Genomic DNA, 18,466 nt, shown 5'->3' with positions numbered 1-18,466 from the left:
ATGCTGGAAAGACCATATTAGTGACTTGGGTTTTTCCTGGACTCACAATTCCTGCTGTAATACCAAATTGGAGCCACAGCTGGGAGCTGTCTTCATTCAGCTTGGACAGGAAGTGAGCAGCAGCAACAGTGAATGCAAAGGTGAGGTCTCTGACCTGAAAAGGCACAGGTAGAAATGAATAACATTGGGAAATGCAGTGCTGCTTTGTGTTGACCAAGCAGAATAGATTCTTCCTGCCCTACATTGACCAAGGAAGGCATGAATGTCTACTATACCTTCTCTGATTTAGAAAACATACACAATATATGTGAATTATGGAACACCTTATCTGAATATGGAGGTTGGTGGCTGTAGGGGATAAGCGGAATGTGACAAGGGGGAAGCCTGTGGAATGACGTATCCACTGTCTCCCCACTTCTCATGACGCAAAAAGTTCCCACCACGGGGGAGGGGGAGGACATTTCTGAAGGCAGCCAAAAAAAGCCCAACAGCACAGTCCCCTACCTAACCCTCCTCCCTAAACTGTCCTGCATTTCAGACCTCGGGATCCTTGTCCTTAGCCCCCCACCCACCTGCCCAGGAGGGGCTGGGAGAGTCAAGCCACCTTAGCAGAACTTCTGAGAGACTGAAGCCCTTCTTGGCTCCCTGTGGATGGCACTTTGGCTGCCCAGATGAAAGAGGAAACAGCACAAGCTGACTAACAGGCACCCACCAGGGAGAGAAGGTGGACAGAGAGGCAACTTTAAAGTATCTGGCAGGCCATCCAATTGAGGGACACCCTAATAACTGTGCAAAACAGTTCAGCCAAAGAAAACTGCCTTCCCTGGATCAGAAGAGGGCCCCTTTAGCCCATTGGGGTGGAATGGAGGGACCTCTGGGCTAAAACCAACTCAACGGGGTGCCGCTGCTTGGGGTGATCCCGCTGTAGCATTTTTCATAGCTCACAGTCCCATCCTGTTCCCCCCCCCTTACTCTGTTGAAGCTGAGTTGACATTCCAGTTCTGGGGCAATTTTGCAATCCTCATGAAAAGTGAATGTCCCAATGAAACCCTCTAAATATTAAAGAGGCAGAGGAGTCCTTACCTTTCAGGATGTTGAGAATCAGGGCCAGCACAGGACCACTTAGAGGCGCACTGGGCACATACATGCTGAACTGGCCAAGTTGCACTTTTAAAGGGTTTTCTTCCAGGGTTGGTCGGTAATCCCTCAAGTCCTCCATGGTAAGGATCCCACCTGGAACAGAAGGAAGGTAATCCTGACATGTGGAGGTAATCCACTGGACATGTGGAGATGATGCACACACACATCCCCCAGCTCTGGCTCCCCCACTGCCAGGAGCTCCGTCTTGCTCCCGGGGGAAGGTCACTCACATGGCGCCCAGATAATGGGAGAAGCATTGGACATCCTCTCCCAATATTTAACAATAAAAACATATCTTCTAAGCTTTATTGGCTCTTAACTTTGGTTAATTTTAATTCTGGTTTGATTTGTATTGTTTTAACTTATATCTTGTATTTTTAATGTTCTGTTTTGCAGATGAGTCAGAAAGTGCGTTGGAGCACTTTCTGAGGGCTGCAGAGGGGCTCATGCCAGCTCTCACCTCTCACAGAGAGGGAAAGAGTTTGCAGCATTTGGTTCTAGTTATCAGGCCACTGAGGTCAAATATCAGCTTTCTAAGCTACTAAGATGTGTTTCAAGGTTTTGATGGCTCCACGAACAGTCCGACTTCTCCAAGGAGGATAGCTTATCTGGGATCTGAGCTAGAGGGGCAGCGAGCACTGCACCCTCCCTGCCCCTATCAGAAAGCTACTGCTACAATTCAGAAGTCCTGACTTCTCAGCTGACTTCCTCTCTCTAAAGTGAGTTTGTACTCCAGGCCAGGAGCTTTCCTTTCAAATTTTCAGCCAGTTTCTGAATAGCATTTCTTAATTTCATCTACAGGAATGTGAAGTGGGTCTCTGAATGCCATCTCGAGACTCTCTTGCCATCACCAATTCTTGGAAGCCAAAGCTAAAGTGCACAGAGACGCCCCAAAGGGGCTGCCCAGAAGCATTGATGGCAGTACCAACAGCTAATGAAAGAGCAGGTTGTCATGAACTCTGAGGCCCGCAAATTCCTCAAAGAACATGTTTATTAGTTACAAAGTATCGGCACTTCAAAAATGAAACCAAGTCTGAAGACACACGTAACAATTCCCCAATACAAAGTTAAGAAATCTCACCCCTAAGGTTATGCAAGCAACTACGTTCCCCAATACATCTTCTTGGCGGGCTTTTCAGTCTTGAGAGCAGCCAATGACCTTGTTCCCACCGGATAAAAGTTTATTTAGACTAGCAAAGCACCTGGCAATCCCCCTCCCTCCTTTCTAGGTGTCAACTGAAAATGAATATGGAAAATGGCTACAGCCATGCTCATTTCTAAAGTTGACACAAGTGTTATAATGACCCAGAAGGTGGTTGAAAGCCAGTTAGAAGACCAAGGATGTCCATAGACAGAGTCCATTTCCCTTCTTGAGCTGAAGAAGGCTGGTGTCATTCCAGAATCTACAAATTTTTCAAACCAATTAAGGGGTCCCGAACTCCAATCACTATTCCTAAACTAAGGGGTAGACTGATAAAGATTTGGGGAAGATCTCATTATGAAAGGGGAGAGATGGCTTGAGGCCAGCCCCTCAGCTGCAGCAGCTTCCCCAGGGAGTGGAGTGGCAGCCAGCCAGCTGGGGGAGAAAGAACTCTGGCAGATCTCCCAGCTGGGAGTAAAGACTTCAAAAGCAGAATGGAGAGATAACAAAGCTTTGGGTGAGTCACTGGAAAGATTTCAAACCTCCATGATGTGCGGTCAATTTGTAACACTGTTAATAAAGGCTTTAGGATAAACATGCCTGGAAGTTCTTTGAAGTGTTTCATTAGTCGGAACCATGAAAGAAGGAAGGGAGGAATGGCTGGAGGAAGGGCTGCCTTCCCCTTCCCCACTCAGAAGGGCTGGAGGAAGGGCTGCCTTCCCCTTCCCCACTCAGAAGGGGAACAAAATATAGTGACTAGAAGGATGAGAAATAGGTCCCGTCTTTTAGAACTACTCCTGCATGAAGCTAGAGACAGGTACCATATTTCCCCGAAAATAGAACACTGTCTTACTTTCTTTTGGGCTCTGAAGTAAGCACAGGGTTTTACTTTGGGGGAGAGCTTACTTTTGCTGGTATCAACACCAGTAGGCCACGAGTGTGTGGGGGTGGGGTGGGGTGGGGCGGGGCCTGTGCAGACACCTGCCAAAGCCACACAGGGTAAGGTTGCCATGCCTGCCCCCGCCCAGATGCCCTCACCTCCCCCAAGTGTTTTTTTACTAACCTGCCTTTCAGCTGCATTTTGTCTCTCCCTTCGCTTCACACCCTTCACACGAGATCTCAAGAAGTTAGAAAGTCTAATTGAACTTCTTTTTTTGTCCCATAAACATGCGGCAAAGGGTGAGAAGCGAATGGAGAAACAGAATGCAGCTGAAAGGCAGGTTAGTAAAAAAAACACTTGTCAGCCCTCCTAGCCAAACCAGACAGGAAGCGCAACCTGATGAGCTAACGCTCCTTTACTGTAAGGCTGCATTAACAAAATCTTGCCAGTCTGAAGACAGAAGCTTCCCTCGGCCACAAAAGTACTCGATCCATTAGTGCAGATCCATTTCTAAGTTTCTTCCTCTATCCGTTTAGCCACTAGGGACTCCAGCCTCTCTTGCTGGTTGCTTCCTAGGCAGCTTCTCCTCCCCTCGTCCCCCACGGTCACCCACACAGTCCATTACAGTTCTGTGGCAAGGTCACCTTTGCAGAGTGCCCCCCCCCCAAGATAGACTATGGGGCAATGTTCTCAGATGGCTTTGAAATACCATCAGCTCTTTTGGAACAAATATCCTCATTTATTATAATTTGCCATGGAACAAGTTTTGTTACGTGGCTAGCAGAAAAAGCCCCCCCCCCAGAAAGAGGGTGCTTGGTATGTGTATGCAGACCTTCCAGCAGGGCAGACCCTGCCCTGGGCCAGGTGCTGAGTGCAGGGATGCACACACCCCCCCTCAGAATCAGGGCGGGACACAGCAGCGAGACAGCGACAACCGAGCCCCTGCTTTGCAGATCGTTTGTGCTGCTCACCTGCGTCTTGGACCTCGGCCACCATCTGCTGTGCCAGGCTGCCAGTGTAGAAGGCGTCTGCACCCTGCTTGGCGATGGTCTCATAGGTGCTGGCCAGTTTGGGCAGGCGGAGGAGCTGCTTCTCCTGCAGCACCTTCCCGCTTTTGCAGAAGACCTCACTGAAGACAAAGGCGTTATTGGAGAGAGAGCCGCAAGCTCTGCCGGAGTTTCTCGCAGAGGCGTCAACTTCATCCCCCAGAATTCCCCAGCCAGAATTGCAACCGAACAGGACAAGCACAGAGTTCAATGGATAGTTAGGACTACAGAAAAAACAATTGCTACCAGCCTGCCTCCCACTGAGGACCGGGCTGCACGGGCCAGAAAAAGGACTGTGAAAGAGAATGGAACAACTCGCCACAGCCAACTTGCCATGGGACAGCTTACTGCGAAACAATTTAACAATTCTATTTAATTGTTTAAAATAAATAAAAAAATATTTTAATTTTTGTTGATTATATTTCATTCTGTCCCTTCTTTTACACCCTTTCTTTAATGATTCTATTCCATTATTTCTTTGTGATTAGTGTAACTTTTGTCCAGCAACTCCTGTGGTGAGTTGGCCATGGCGAGTTGGTGAATTGTCATAGACCCCTGTGAAAATATCTACAGACCCCTCACATTCTGGACATGAACTGTTTCAACTTCTCTCCTCTGGATGCCGCAATAGGGCATTGCATGCCAAAACAATTAGACACAAAGATAGTTTTTCTTCCGTCCCTCACTCTGATGAACACTTAATTCCCACAGCACCGTCTTAGGCCTAAAGATATTTTACCCATGCAGTAGGGCTGTATTGATATTATACTTCTTATCTTCTCATCTTTCCCATCTTCCTTCTCCTATTGATGTCTATGATTTATCAGCCTTTGTTGTGTATTATGATTAATGATTGTAATTATGATCTATGATATATGACCTATCATTTGTTGTTTGTATATATACTGAGAACTTATGCACTGGAGACAAATTCCTTGAGTGCCCAATCACACTTTGTCAATAAAAAAACTATTCTATTCTATTCTATTCTATTCTATTCTATTCTATTCTATTCTATTCTATTCTATTCTATTCTCTATCTTTCTGTTATTCTATATTCTATTATATTCTGTTCTGTTCCTTTCATTATACAACACAGGCCCTGCCCTGGTGCGTGTCTGCTTAAAATCTGGTACCTGCTGGGCTACATAAACCACTTGGTGGGCTCTCCTCTCCTGCTCCTAGGAGCATTGGGGGTCCCTAACCTGGTGTGCCCCACTCAGTTAGGTTACCCTGGATAGAGAGACCTTTTAAAGCTTCTTTTCTGTTCAAAGTGAGCGCAAACCCCCCCCCTTTTAAGGTGAGTTCATTTTATACTTTTTCCAAAGCATGTCCTGTCTTAGGGTGGGTTTTGCGTAGAAACAAAATTCAAGGAAAACAAAGTCATGAGTCGTATCAGGTGTCCTGCTGCCCCTAGTTCTCACCCTAAAATTTAGCAGGAACCTGCTTACGAAGCACATATAATTAGCTCAATCTCAGCCTCTCTCTTTCCTGCACCTCTTGCCTCTTGATTTCTAATTATCTTGTTCCATAACAGGCAGAATTAATCAGTGAACAAATATGGTGTCTCCACGTCTTCGAATTCCAGCCACACATGGAACCATGACAGTCTCTCCCTGCCACGTATCCTCTTCTCAGTCACCCACATTCCAAGGGCCTCTCATTAGCCTCCCTCACCCCAGTTAGCTGAGCTGAGCTGCTGACTGGGAAACTTTCCTGGCTGGAATTGAGATAAGGAGGCCACCTCACCCTTCCGCGCTTCAAGGAATCCTAGGAAAGGGATGCTGTTGAGGAGACCCCGAACATGGCCCCATCCGTGAACCTGGAACATCCAGTCTATTTCAGTACTTTTTAATGCTACTTTCATATTTATGCACCAAACTCTAAGATGCCCTCATGAAGCAGCAGAAGCAGCCAGATATACAGGGAACTGATTGGTCACCTTAACCTGCCTAGACAAAGAGGAAGGTTTGACCTGCTGATAAAAGGCTGTGAGGCCAACACTAGGGGTGGTTCTATGGAGTGCTGCAGGAGATTTTCCCCAAATTGCACAATGGTCTTCCTTCCTTCCTTCCTTCCTTCCTTCCTTCCTTCCTTCCTTCCTTCCTTCCTTCCTTCCTTCCTTCCTTCCTTCCTTCCTTCCTTCCTTCCTTCCCAGCTGGTCCCTGAGTCGACCTAGATAGCCACCCCCCTGTTGAGAAGAGGACACATCTCCCCCCACACCCCACCCCCAGCAGGACATGGCCTGCCTTGAGCTGAGGTGCTCCCCAACCGCCTACCACAAGGATGGGATGCTTTCAACTTCACTGCTCCTGGACTCCAGGGCTTTGGCCAGGCCTTTACCAACAGGGAAGCCTTCTCTGGCTAACTGGATGCTGGGCTGAAACAGCTCCTTCCAAGGCAGTTTGCCATGTCGTTGGTGGGCCATTTCGTAGCCACGGATTTCTCCTGGAACTGCAATGGATAATCCACCTGGAGCAGGCAAAAGACACAGAGATCAGGACTCTGGCCAGCCCACTCCTCTCTCATCCAAGACCATCAACATCATTTTGGTTTCCTCCCATAATCTGTTTTCTGCTTCACTATAAACCGTGACCAGAAATAATTTGCAAGAGTCATTGACTTAGGCAATGCCTTCTTCCTGTTGGAAGTGTCCAAGAAAGAAACACTCATTTTGAGTAGAGTTTTTAAGTAGCATGTAGTTTGTAGGTAGACATCTTTATTACTTGTACAATCAGTAATTACTCTTAATCTCACTTGCAAAGTCTATGCATTTTCAAGGCCAAGAATCATAGGGCTAGAAGCGACCTTAAGGGAACCAACCTTGATGTGCAGGATCCCCTAGAGCAGGGCTTTTCAACCTTTTTACCGATTGTACCACTTTTAGGATATGGCAGTATTCGAGTACCACCTAGCAAGGTGTCAAAAACTTGATGACCAAAAAAAAAAAACCTGTTCAAAGTTGCAATTGCACTGAAATGACTTATGACCATTTTTCACACTTATGACCATTGCAGCATGCCCAGGGTTATGTGATTTATATTTGGATGCTTGGCAACTGATTCATATTTATAATGGTCACAGTGTTCCAGGGTCATGTGATCCCCTTCTGCAACCTTTTGACAAACAAAGTCAATGGCAGAGCTGCTGGTGGCCAAGTGCTAAGGCGGGACTTCCTTTCCTCCCTCCCTTCCCTCCCTCCCTTTTTCTCATTCCCATCTCCTTCTGAAGGAAGAATTTGAACCCCCCTCCCATATTTTCTCTCTTCCATATATTGATCAAACAAGGAAAGGCCTCCAGAGACAGAAAAGACAAGCTGCTGAGTGAACTAGCTTAAAAGGCACATTCCCCTTTAAGAATTAGCTACTGGCTAGAAAGGAAAGTAAGGAGCACAGCACTTAAGGAAGAAAGAAAAATGTAATTATTGGCTGCCGGCTAAGGCAGCCTCCCCAAGTGGCTCCATTCATAAGTAAAGGAATGCTACAGGCAAAATCCATTCAGGAGAAAAATACTTCAAAATCCCTTGCAGCAAAACTTACAGCTAACAATAGCAGAGCAATAGAAGCTAACACCAGCCATCAGCCATCAGCCAAATAGAAATTGCCAAACACTCCTTAAGAACACAAAGCCCTCATTGCACAAATCCCAGAATTTCAAAGTCACAAAAGCACATAAGAATTCTTCCACTCTCCTCCTTCCCTCCTCCATGCCTCACCTCCAGCCATTGATGCCTTTTTTCATTCCTCTTGGAGGGTGACCCCTCCCCCGCTGCATTTCTTGCCTGTTTGCTGCTGCCAGCACAGGTGGCTGCCACAGCAGTTGTAGATCGGCTCATGGCCAGCCTGCTTGATCTCCTCTCCCCCCACCATTCCCATCCCCCCCCTGCAATTGACTCTGCCTCCTCCCAAGGCTGCTGTTTTTTTTCTCTCTCCCTCCCTCTCCTGCCCAAACTGCCTCCTTTTATAGGCTGTCCTGTCTCCGCCCCTCTCCTCCTTTCTCATGGGGGAGGGTGAGCCAGAAGTGAGCCTGGGGCTTTTAAAGCTCCAGAGGACTCTCTCACTGCAAGTCCTTGCCTGAGCTGGCTCTTTCCCTCCCCCATTACACTTGGCTAGGCAAGGCTGTGTACCATCTGCCACTCATTAATGTACCACAAGTGGTACGCGTACCACCGGTTGAAAAGCCCTGCCCTAGAGCGTCTCTGATGACCACTCAGCTCAGATCACAGGCAGGAAGGTAAAGGTGGGTGAGTAGATGCACAAGACCACAGAAGACATGAGATACTCAGTGAATCTTCTTGCACAGTGGGTGGTCCTGGCCAGCCAAACCATCCCACACTTTCCTGAGCCTGGTCAGTTCAGACTCTCTTGAGGTCCACGGACCCTTGATCCCAAGCTCATGAGGAGGGGCTCCTACGTGCAGCCAGCCACCACTGGCAGTGCCTGCCCCTTGCTTTACCTTTCTGGGACAGAGCGGTGTTGTTGCCAAACATGTCTCGGGACGCATTCTTGGGTGCCACTTCTCTGGCGTTAATGATTTCCACTTTCCCTTGGAAGGTAAGGAACAAGGTAAGTTCTTGGGCAAGTTAATGCATCAACCCATCCAAGCTTTCTGAGTGACATCTTCAAGGCATAATTCAAAGAAAGGTCAGAGATCGGCTTCAATGGTTTCTTTGCAAAGTTTCTGCACTTCAGGAACAAAAGTCATTCTGGATGCCCTGTCTCTGTGCCGGTTCAGCAGTCAGTCACCAGCTACTTCTCTGTATATCATTTGACATTGACCTCATGCCTGTTTTTTGAAACAGAAGTGTTACTTTTCAAGAGCTAAGTAGCAACGTTTGGCCCAGCAGGCATATCTGAAATTTGACAGCATTTTATGGGCAATATCGTCAAACAGGGGAGGTCTGTCAACAAAATCTCATTTACCAGAAAAGGGGGAGGCCAAGTTGCTCTACTCCTCATGACCCCAGGACCAGCCCTACCCCCCCTCGTTCCCAGAAGGCTACTCCATGTTCCAGATAACCTTCTGTGTGCGTGTGTCTCTGTGAAAAGTCGGACAACCTTCTAAGCTGAGCAGGGGTTGAGCCACCCAAGTTTTCTCCTCATGCCTGTGGAAGCAATGTGTATTTTTGGAGCATCCTTGGAAATATTTAAAGATAGGTAGACTCTGGCATTTTGCTGGCAGCATGCCAGCTTTCCCTTATCTTGGTGAATATTAACCCAAATGAATAAAAGTCTCCAAGGTATCTGGGGTTGCTTATGTGAGCTTGCAAATCCCTTCCGTTTCTAATTCTTAGGGTGGTGTACACAACCTATTTAACATGCTGAACAAGTCAACCATCCTTCAGGAGACCTCCTACAAGATCTTAGCATGGCTGCATGTGTGTGTGTGTGTGTGTGTGTGTTGACTTATCACTCCCACTTGTTTTCACAACAAGTGAGAGTAATTTTACTCTCAGTGCCAAAAGTAGGCAAAGGCCCACTGATCAGCAGAGCTGGGAAGACCGACCCTGTCTTCCGTGCACATTTTCTGGAATCCCTACACGAGGCCACCACAGCTCCTGCCCTCCTTACCCTCTGCTGAGAAGATGGTGAAAAAAAGGCCCCCTCCGATGCCCATGCTGTGGGGGTTCATCAGGCCCACACACAGGAGACTGGCAATGGCAGCATCCACAGCGGATCCCCCTTTCTGAAGGATGTCCCTGCAAGGAGAAAGAAGGAGATCACAGCTGGCCAAAGGAGTTCCCCAAGACTAAGGGAAGAAGAGCAACTAAGATGATTAAGGGCTGAGACCAAAACATATGAAGAATGGTTGCTGGAATTGGATATGTTTTGTCTAGAAAAAAGAAGGACTGGGGGTGACATGATAGCAATGTTTCAATATCTAAGGAGCTGCCACAAAAAAGGGGGGGGCAACCTATTTTTCAAAGCATCAGAAGGCAAGTCAAGAAGCAATGGATGGAAACTAAGGAGAGAAGCAACCTAGAACTAAGGATGAATTTCCTGACACAGCAATCAACCAATGGAATGCTTGCCTCCAGAAGCTGTGGGTGCTCCATCACTTGAGATTTTTTAAGAAGAGACTGGACAGCCATTTATCCAGAATACTATAGAGTCCCCTGCTTGAGCAGGGGGTTGGACTAGAAGACCTCCAAGGTCCCTTCCAACTCTGTTATTCCATTCTGTTCTGCTGCTTAAGGACTTCTGAGGCTGCATCTAGCCAGATGCTGGTGCTAAAGCAAGCCAGAATTTTTTTTAGTTTTCTTAGGGCTGCAAGTCCCAGATCCAGAAGTGACTGGTGGAAGAAGCCGACATCATTTGGAATTAGAATTAGGATTAGGGTTAGAATTAGAGGGGTGGGGAAGGCAGCTGGCCAGCCAATCGGTACCTACTGATAGATTTGTAACAAATTAGAAATGATTTTTTACACTCAATTATTTATTGAAGGACACAGACGCAGAAACATCTTCATACCCCTAAATTATACCCCTGAAACAAAAGGGGTAACCAGGAGCAGTGAGTGCTGTTCTGTGTGAGGGTTTTGTTTATTTGTTCATCGTTTGTTGTGCCTCCAAGTCAGAGTTGAGCCTTTGAAGTGAAGTTTTTTTGGCAAAGTTTTCCAGAGGTGATTTGCCCTTGCTTCCTTCCTAAGGCTCAGAGAGAGTGGCTGGCCCAAGGGGTCTCAGCTGGCTGGGTACCCAAGGTGGGGCTGGACTCACAGCTCCCCGGTTTCTAGCCTGTGGTCTTAACCACAACACCACAGCGGTTCTCTTTTATTCGGCTGAAAAAGCGAATTCCTCTGGCAGAGCTTTTACCTCAGACGCCATTTGGAGGCTGTCTGGATTGTGGATTTTGAAAAAATGAAGACTTGCAGGTTTTTCCTGCCACCGACCAGCAACACCTACCTCCCGATGACCGAACAGGGGCCTGCATCGGTAGCCACTGCTGCCTTTGCGTAGATGTGATTTTGTGGCTGTGGGCGCAGCCCAAAGAACAGCCCAACGCCAATTGCAATGGCCAAGAGCACCGCCGTCAGGATCCCGATCTTCAAGAGCTTCGTGTTCATATTTCTTGAGAAATAAAAGGAGAGGTGGATTAGCAGAAGTGCCAGAACAGTCAAGGCAGAAACAAGGACAGTTCACCACACAGAGGAATAGGCAACCCTCCCCAGATCGTTGGGGGAGAGCTCTGGCCGAGGGGTGGGTGAAGCTTCTTGTAATCGATGGCTTCAGCTGGCGCATTGGCCTCAAAGTCTTGAGGTTTCCTATGTTTTCATCCAGTTTCTAGAAATGTGACATTGCTTGGGAGTCCCAGAAGACAGAAACACGACCGATTATTTCAAATAAGTAAGCACCGCTATAGATAATGGCTGCAAAGCTCATATTGTCATGAAGGCTGGTAACAAAGATGGGTCCTGTGAACAAATAGGAAATCATGCTTCCCCCTGACCAAATCATCAGTGAATTCCCCCACCTCTAGTCCTCCTGCCCCCCCCCACCCGCCATATTTTGTGTTTCACCAGAAAGGAAGATCTCCAAAAAAGCCAGGGGAGCCTCAAGTCATGTGTAAGGACCCACCCCACTTTACATCTTAAGAAGACAGAACTCTTGGAATAGTTCTTCCAACAGGCATCCTTTATTAAGAGAAAATGGTTGCAGGCGTTCTAGACAGGACTTGGGGTCCAAGCTCTCCCATTCGAGGTTTTAAGGGGTTCCCCAGTAGCCCCACCCAATCACCCCCCTCTTCCAGCGACAGTCTCAGGCATTACACTCCCACCCCCTTTTCCTTACTGCCGGCTGGGTGGAGACTTCAGAGAGAACTACATGAAGGTAATAGCCCCTTTGTTATGGTTAGTCCTTTTGGCGATATCCACATCCAGTCCCTTTGAAGTATACTGAAGGAAGTGAGGGCCATAAAGCCCCTTTGTTCACCCCCTTCCCTTCATCGTATGGCAGAATCCAGAGAGGGCAGAAATGGGTTTTTTTATAATTGATAACTAGAGATGAAATATAATTGGATTCTGACATCATGACAGGAACAGATTGCACAGTCCGTTGTGAGGTGCCTCCCGAAAAAGGCACAAACAGCATGACCTGATATCAGTACAGAGCCCCCCCCCACCTGCAACCTGAAATTCAGAGCCTCCCTGCCCTCCCCCTCCCCAGTGTGCTGGAGGTGGGGTGAGATGAGGGACAGGAGATATGTTCTTGCCACCATTACCTGTTGTTATACGGAGCAACTTCCGGAAGCAAAGCTCCTTCTGATCCCAAAGCGATCTATGGGGATTCCTTCCTTTCCTCCCTTGGGCAATCTCTCTGGAAAGAAGCAGCTGGGGAAGATCAAAGGCTCCCAAATGTGGGAAAATCTTTCTGCTCCAGCTGCCCCAGCCCCCCCCCACACACAACTGCCCTGGTTGCAGCTCTCCGTGGATGAAGCCCTTGCATTCCAAGTTGGGGGTCATTGGGAGAGGTCTCCAGCAGTTCTGGGGAAGAGTCCATCTTGGATTACCAGAAGAAGACTCTGAAGTCCTGATTTCCTGCTCCCAGCTGTTGCTGCTGCTGCTGCTGTTCAAGGTGAGAGCAGCAGGTCCCCACCAGCCCCATTGTTCCCTGCCTTGAGTGCCTACGGGGCTCAGCAGGCCTGCTTTCACCCAGGCCTGTTTCAGAGGGGCCCTGGCTTCCTGCAGCTTCTCCCTTCCAGAGCCTCAGAGTGAATCAGCACTGACAGGTCACTGACTCGCTGGCTGTGGGCACGGCCCCATCGGCCAACCCTTCCCCCTGCCAGGGTGGGCTCCTGCTCCTCCTGGCTGGCCTTGCAGAGGACGAGTGGCTGACTGAATGGCCGGACCAGGCCGCTGCCTCTGCCTCTTGTCTCTCTCCTGAGTGGACCGGGAAAAGGGCAGCCCTGTAAGGGGGCCTTTCACAACCCCCCCCCATACTTTTGTGGAAAGTGACATTTTATTTCACTACCAAATGCTCTATTTGGCACCTGGGCATCCCTCCTCTTGAATTCCTGGTGTTTGAGTCTTAGTAAAAACATCTCAAATTATGCTCTTCATTGATTTACTGTTTGGAAAAATAGATCACGGGATGTTTTCTAAAGCTGGAGATCAGCTTCTGAACATAAGAGTTTTAGGCATTTGGTTTGTCATCATGTACTTTGGCAAACATTCAATTTTAAGGTGACCAACTTTTTTACAATGAAAAGGAGGACACAAATAAATTGAAGAAAAAAATATCGTAAAAACTGGCTCGGCCCATGGAAGGTCAACCGCCTGCCATGCCCCTGCCCGCAGCCACCCCACCAGTACCGCTGCCCTGCCATGTAGAGCGGGCTCTGTGGCTCCCAAAGCACCAGCCGCGCCAGCTCCAGCCCTGGGGGGCAGCCTGCCGTCGACACACCCTGCCTGCAGCTGTCCTGCCAGCACCACCACCCACCCTGCGCAGCCCCGCGTAGAGAGGGCCCCGTGGCTCCCACAGCACAGTATCTTCGGAACTAACTAGGAGATAGTGTAGTTGGGTAGCAGGCAGGGGTGCTAAGTTCCTGCCAATTCGCCTTCGCTGCAGACAACTTGCATGTGCAAAGTTTGCCGGTTGGGTGTTTTGGCACGCTCAGCAGCAATCCCTATTGGCTTTCGAAAGCCAATAGCGGGAGTAGCACAGCTCATGCAAAAGTTGAAAAAAAAAACCATCAAAAAAGGTGCCAGAATGCCGTTCTGAGTGTTCTATGAGAAAAAAAAAAGCCCTGCAGATTAGTCTTCAAATATCAAAAAGGAGGTCATGTAGGAGGACACTTTTCGAGGGAGGACAGAACTTACTAAAGGAGGACGGTTGGTCACCTTATCAATTTCAACATCAAAGCAAAAGCTATAAAGTCTTGCCTTACGACAGGGAAATAAAGCTAAATTTGCCTATTTATTAAATTTCTAGACTGCCCATCACCCTTGCCTGACTCTGGTCTCGACTTGATGAGAGGCTAAGACTAAAAATATTTTCTTATGATAGTGTTTGCTATGAATTTCCTTTGTGTTACTTCAATCACTTAATATTAGTTTAATATTAGCTAGTTCAACTGCTAACTCTAAACCTTTCTTCAAATGGAGATTTTATAAAATCATGGAGGGGACCTTGAAGGTCTTCTAGTCCAGCCCTCTACCCAGGGCAGGAGTCCCCAAGCCATGGCCGACAAATGGCCGTCTCGCCTTTGCTGGAAACCCTCCACAGCCCTCCAGCAGCCAAGCCCTCCCCCCCCCTATCAAGGCTCTCCCCAGCCAGGCAGGTCCTCCCTCCCTCCCCTTCTGCCCACCGGTTCTTCTGCTGCCCGCAAGAGCTGTGGAGAAGAGATCCACACCCTCTTCCTTGTAACAGGCCTTCCAGTACGGCAAGATTGCCAATTTCACATGGCAACTCTGGAATAAAACACTGAATGAATGAGTTGTGTTCTGGGCACGAGAGGTGCTCATCCTCCTGCATGTCTGGGCGTGAGACGCGCTTCAGAATAGCTGGTTGCATCAGGACTAGAATCCCTGCTAGTCATTTCCACAACCCCTCGGCTTAATCCCTACATTGCCTTACGCGGCCTGCCTGTTCAGAGACGTCATGGGGCCCGGACAGAAAGGGCAGCCTCCCTAACCGGCATTCGTGGCTCAGGAAATCCCTCCAGACAAAATGGAAGGCTGCAAACTTGAAGCATTTTGGGTGTTGTGGTTTTTTTAAAGCTCATTAAGGACATTTCTTGTTAGTTCAAACTCTTCTTTTAATGGAAATCACAGCACTGAGCCTCCAGCACATCTGGTATTCCCCAGCTGATATAATTTAATCTTGTGTTTCATTTAACTTGAAACGTTTTGAAAAAGGTTATTTCCCTATTAGTATGGCTTTATATTGAATGTATAGTAATATTCTTATCTTGTAAACTTTTCCTAACAGATATATGTTATTAGTTGGGTTCTGATTACTGGAAATATGGAAGAAAAGTAGCTGAAAGTTGGTCTTTCAGCCAGAGATTCTTTGAGGTGTGATCTGGACCCTTTAGGAGCTCCTAAAAACATCTGGCTCACAATTCCTGTCCCTCCCTCTCCCACCCCCAACGTTAGTCTGAGTCAAGGACCTCCTTGTTGTAAGCATTTCATAACACCTGTGGTTTTTCAACCACCATATTTGTTTGCTTACACACCTTCTACCACATTTTCCAGAAAATCTAAGAGCAGTGCTGTCCTACCTGCCCTGCCGGTCCATAATCTCTCAGGTTGGCCAACCGGAACTTGGCATCACACCACTGCCAGAGAAAGGGGGATGGGCTAACAGGGTAATGACCTTTTGGTGCCCATTGAGGGATGCATCTTGATCCATTTTCCCCATGGTTTATTAGCAATCTTTCTCTGTGTTAAAGGGATTTGTCAATGTGCTCAACAAATTAATTTTTGACCACAGAAACAGGAAATGTTCTTGATATAGAGCTGGCTGGACAATTGTTCCCAACAAGTTTACATCGCTGGTTCCTCCCAGCCCTTCAGATCCAGTGATTTGAATGCTCTGCTTTCATATAGTAAGCCAAATATAACCTAACCAAAGTGGCTGGATTTGCACAACACATTAAGCCATCATTTGACTATGGCTAATGTTAACCAAGTTTAGGACATGCAAATGGAGCCACTAATCTTTAAGTGTGAACAGAGCGGGAGTCCATGTGGGTTGAGAATAGACCCCCCCCCTCAAGAACTGAACCAATATTAACCTTTCTTCCCCTTCTCCATCCAGGGCCTTCCTACAAGGGAGACCCCAAGGAGCAAAGGTGGAAGCCTGCAGAGAAATTGACTTGGGGTGGGGTTAGTGGGAGGCCTTCATCCCACCTTCAAGGATGGCTCTGGGTTCGAGTTTTGTGCCTCTGACTTTGCATTGTTCTGAAATAGACACCTTATTAAATAGTGCATTGAACTAAACAGGGCAAAGTTGAGCAATGTGGTGCCTCACTGAAAATGCTGCTCCAGATTTGATGCAACCGCAGGTGTCCTGATGAATTTTGCTATTTATTTGTTTGATTATTTTTTATATAATATTTTATTAATTTTCCAATTTTACATTTAAGTATTTAAAAAGCAATGTGGTGGCTGGATTAATCAATAGTTCAATAGGACAAAATCTTTAGTACAAATCTCAAATTACAACATCAAATATTTCCTCTCTTTTTCCCTTAACATTTACTGTCTCGTATTTAAGCTAATACCATTCTTATTATACCAACTTAGTAAAAAATCATTATTACATTTATCAATAAATTTTTAGCTTATACGTATTAATTATTTTATAGTCAATCTTCATAAACAATCCATATCCTGTTATTAATTTTTTCCCAATTTTTAGTTTCCCATCAATATTCCAATTTAATCTTTAATCTTTATAATTTTCAGGTTTTAGGTAACCAAGATTTCCCTTATCTCAGTTCATAACAGAATCTAATATCCAAAATACACATTTTATCTATTTGAATATAATCTTGTTCTATTTCCTAAAAGTTATTTATTTCCCACCATATTAAATAATCTACTTTATAATACAATATCTCCTTTAATAAATCAAAACCATTGTATATATTACCTGAGTTAATCAATAAATCAAACATATTCATAATAATTAATTTTTTTTTCTTTTAGGTCTAATTTTTAAATATTAAACAGATAAAATCCTTATTTTCAACTAATTTCCAAATATTTTAAATCTAATGCCCAGAATTCCCCTTACCTCAACTTCTCCCTTTAACCCTCTAATTAACAATATGAAATCCCCTCCAATAAATCAAAACATCAATTTTCTTCAGCCTTATTCTGGCTTTCTTCCTTTGCCAACTAGGCTTCCATATTAGTGCTTTTAGCTCGTCAAATAGATCTCCATTATTATATATGTTATTTGAAATAAAGGAGACCATTTAATTGCCATTTTTGGAAGGACTAGCCCATTTGTATTCATAAACTTATCTCCCTATTATTCCAATTCCCCATAATTGCCCTGATATGTTTATCTATTTGATTTTTTATGCTGTCTTTATAGGTAGCTCAAGGCATGAATATACTTAATACTCCTTCCACCTCCTATTTTCCTCACAACAATAACCCTGTGAGGTGCGTTGGGCCAAGAGAGAAGGACTGGCCCAAAATCACCCAGCCAGCTTTCACACCTAAGGTAGGACTAGAACTCACCATCTCCTGGTTTGTAGCCTGGTGCCTTAACAGGTAGACCAGACTGGCTCTCTAATCATCATCCATTATTATTTCAGTTTTGAAACCAGGATATCTAGCTCAACAAGGCTGTTTGAAATCAAAGTGGCTTCATTTAGCCTCAGAAAAGTATTTCTTTCAGCAAAGGGAAAGTTCTGATTAGAACGGGCCAGTAAAACTCTGCCTAGGTTGAGAAAGAACTCGAGGCAATTGGATAAGCTGAGTAGGCTTAACAAGGACCAAATTTTCCATCTCCCAGCACAACACGCACGAAAGGCCAATCTGACCTCTGTTCCCCATCTGACCTTCCCTGAAAATCTCTTTCTCTTGTATTACCTGGGAAAAATAAGGGCAAAAGATTGCCGTTCCACACCTTCTAATGTTGGGCTCTGTAATTTTGTTTCTGGCTACATCCTTCCCATTCCTCCTGTTTTTAGAAATGAAAATGTAATCCCCTGGTTGCAAAAAGTTGGCTCTCCCTTTCAAATATAAGACTCTTTTTCAGATGATAAAATTGTATCTTGCCTATATCCATTTCCTGTTCCATGGCACATGCACAGACTCTTCCATGTTGTTTCTTTCTATTATCTATCTTTATCTGCCTAGGAGACCCTACATCATTTCAGATAAGTGGCTGTCCAGTCTTTTCTTAAAAACCTCCAGTGATGAGGCATCTACAAATTCTGACAGCAAGCTGTTCCACTGGTTAATTGTCCTCATTGTAAGGAAGCTTCTCCTTAATTCCAGGTTGCTTCTCCTTGATTAGTTTCCATCCGTTGCTTCTTGTCCTGCATTCGGGTCCTTTGGAAAACAGGTGGACCCCCTCTTCTTTGTAGGAGCCCACTGCTATCATATCCCCCCTAGTCCTTCTTTTCTCTAGACTAGCCAAACCCAAATACTGCAATTGTTCTTCATATATTTTGTCTCCAGACCTTTAATCAGTTGCTCTTCTTTGCAGTTTTTCCAAAGTTTCAACATCTTTTTTGAAATGTGATGATCAAAACTGAATGCAGTATTCCAGGTGTGACTTACTTACTTACTTCTATCTAT

At 46.1% G+C, this 18,466-nt stretch overlaps 1 protein-coding gene across 5 annotated transcripts in view; it reads right to left on the bottom strand.

The window, feature by feature from the left end:
* The window catches only part of GGT1 (gamma-glutamyltransferase 1), a 37,799-nt gene that overhangs the window by 14,835 nt on the left and 4,498 nt on the right, over window positions 1-18,466 (bottom strand). For 4 of the 5 annotated variants that reach the window (XR_005553928.1, XM_039321178.1, XM_039321175.1 and 1 more), the window contains exons 2-7: window positions 11,109-11,273; window positions 9,778-9,905; window positions 8,663-8,752; window positions 6,487-6,679; window positions 4,133-4,290; window positions 1,084-1,233 (exon numbers count right to left, since the gene is read on the bottom strand). Coding sequence is in view for 4 of the 5 variants with exons in the window: in XM_039321178.1 (XP_039177112.1) it covers window positions 1,084-1,233; window positions 4,133-4,290; window positions 6,487-6,679; window positions 8,663-8,752; window positions 9,778-9,905; window positions 11,109-11,273 (884 nt within the window). In the remaining variant the exon portion in view is untranslated. Of the gene's footprint in view, window positions 1-1,083; window positions 1,234-4,132; window positions 4,291-6,486; window positions 6,680-8,662; window positions 8,753-9,777; window positions 9,906-11,108; window positions 11,274-12,423; window positions 12,899-18,466 lie in introns of those variants that run through there. The other variant, XM_039321177.1, reaches the window with a different exon arrangement.

This window comes from Crotalus tigris, unplaced genomic scaffold, assembly GCF_016545835.1.
Source record: "Crotalus tigris isolate CLP2741 ecotype Arizona unplaced genomic scaffold, ASM1654583v1 scf7180000023720.1715460, whole genome shotgun sequence".
In the NCBI taxonomy this organism is placed as follows: Eukaryota; Metazoa; Chordata; class Lepidosauria; order Squamata; family Viperidae; genus Crotalus; species Crotalus tigris.
The sequence above is the reverse complement of the archived record's forward strand: the minus strand, read 5'-3'. Positions and strand labels throughout refer to the sequence as shown.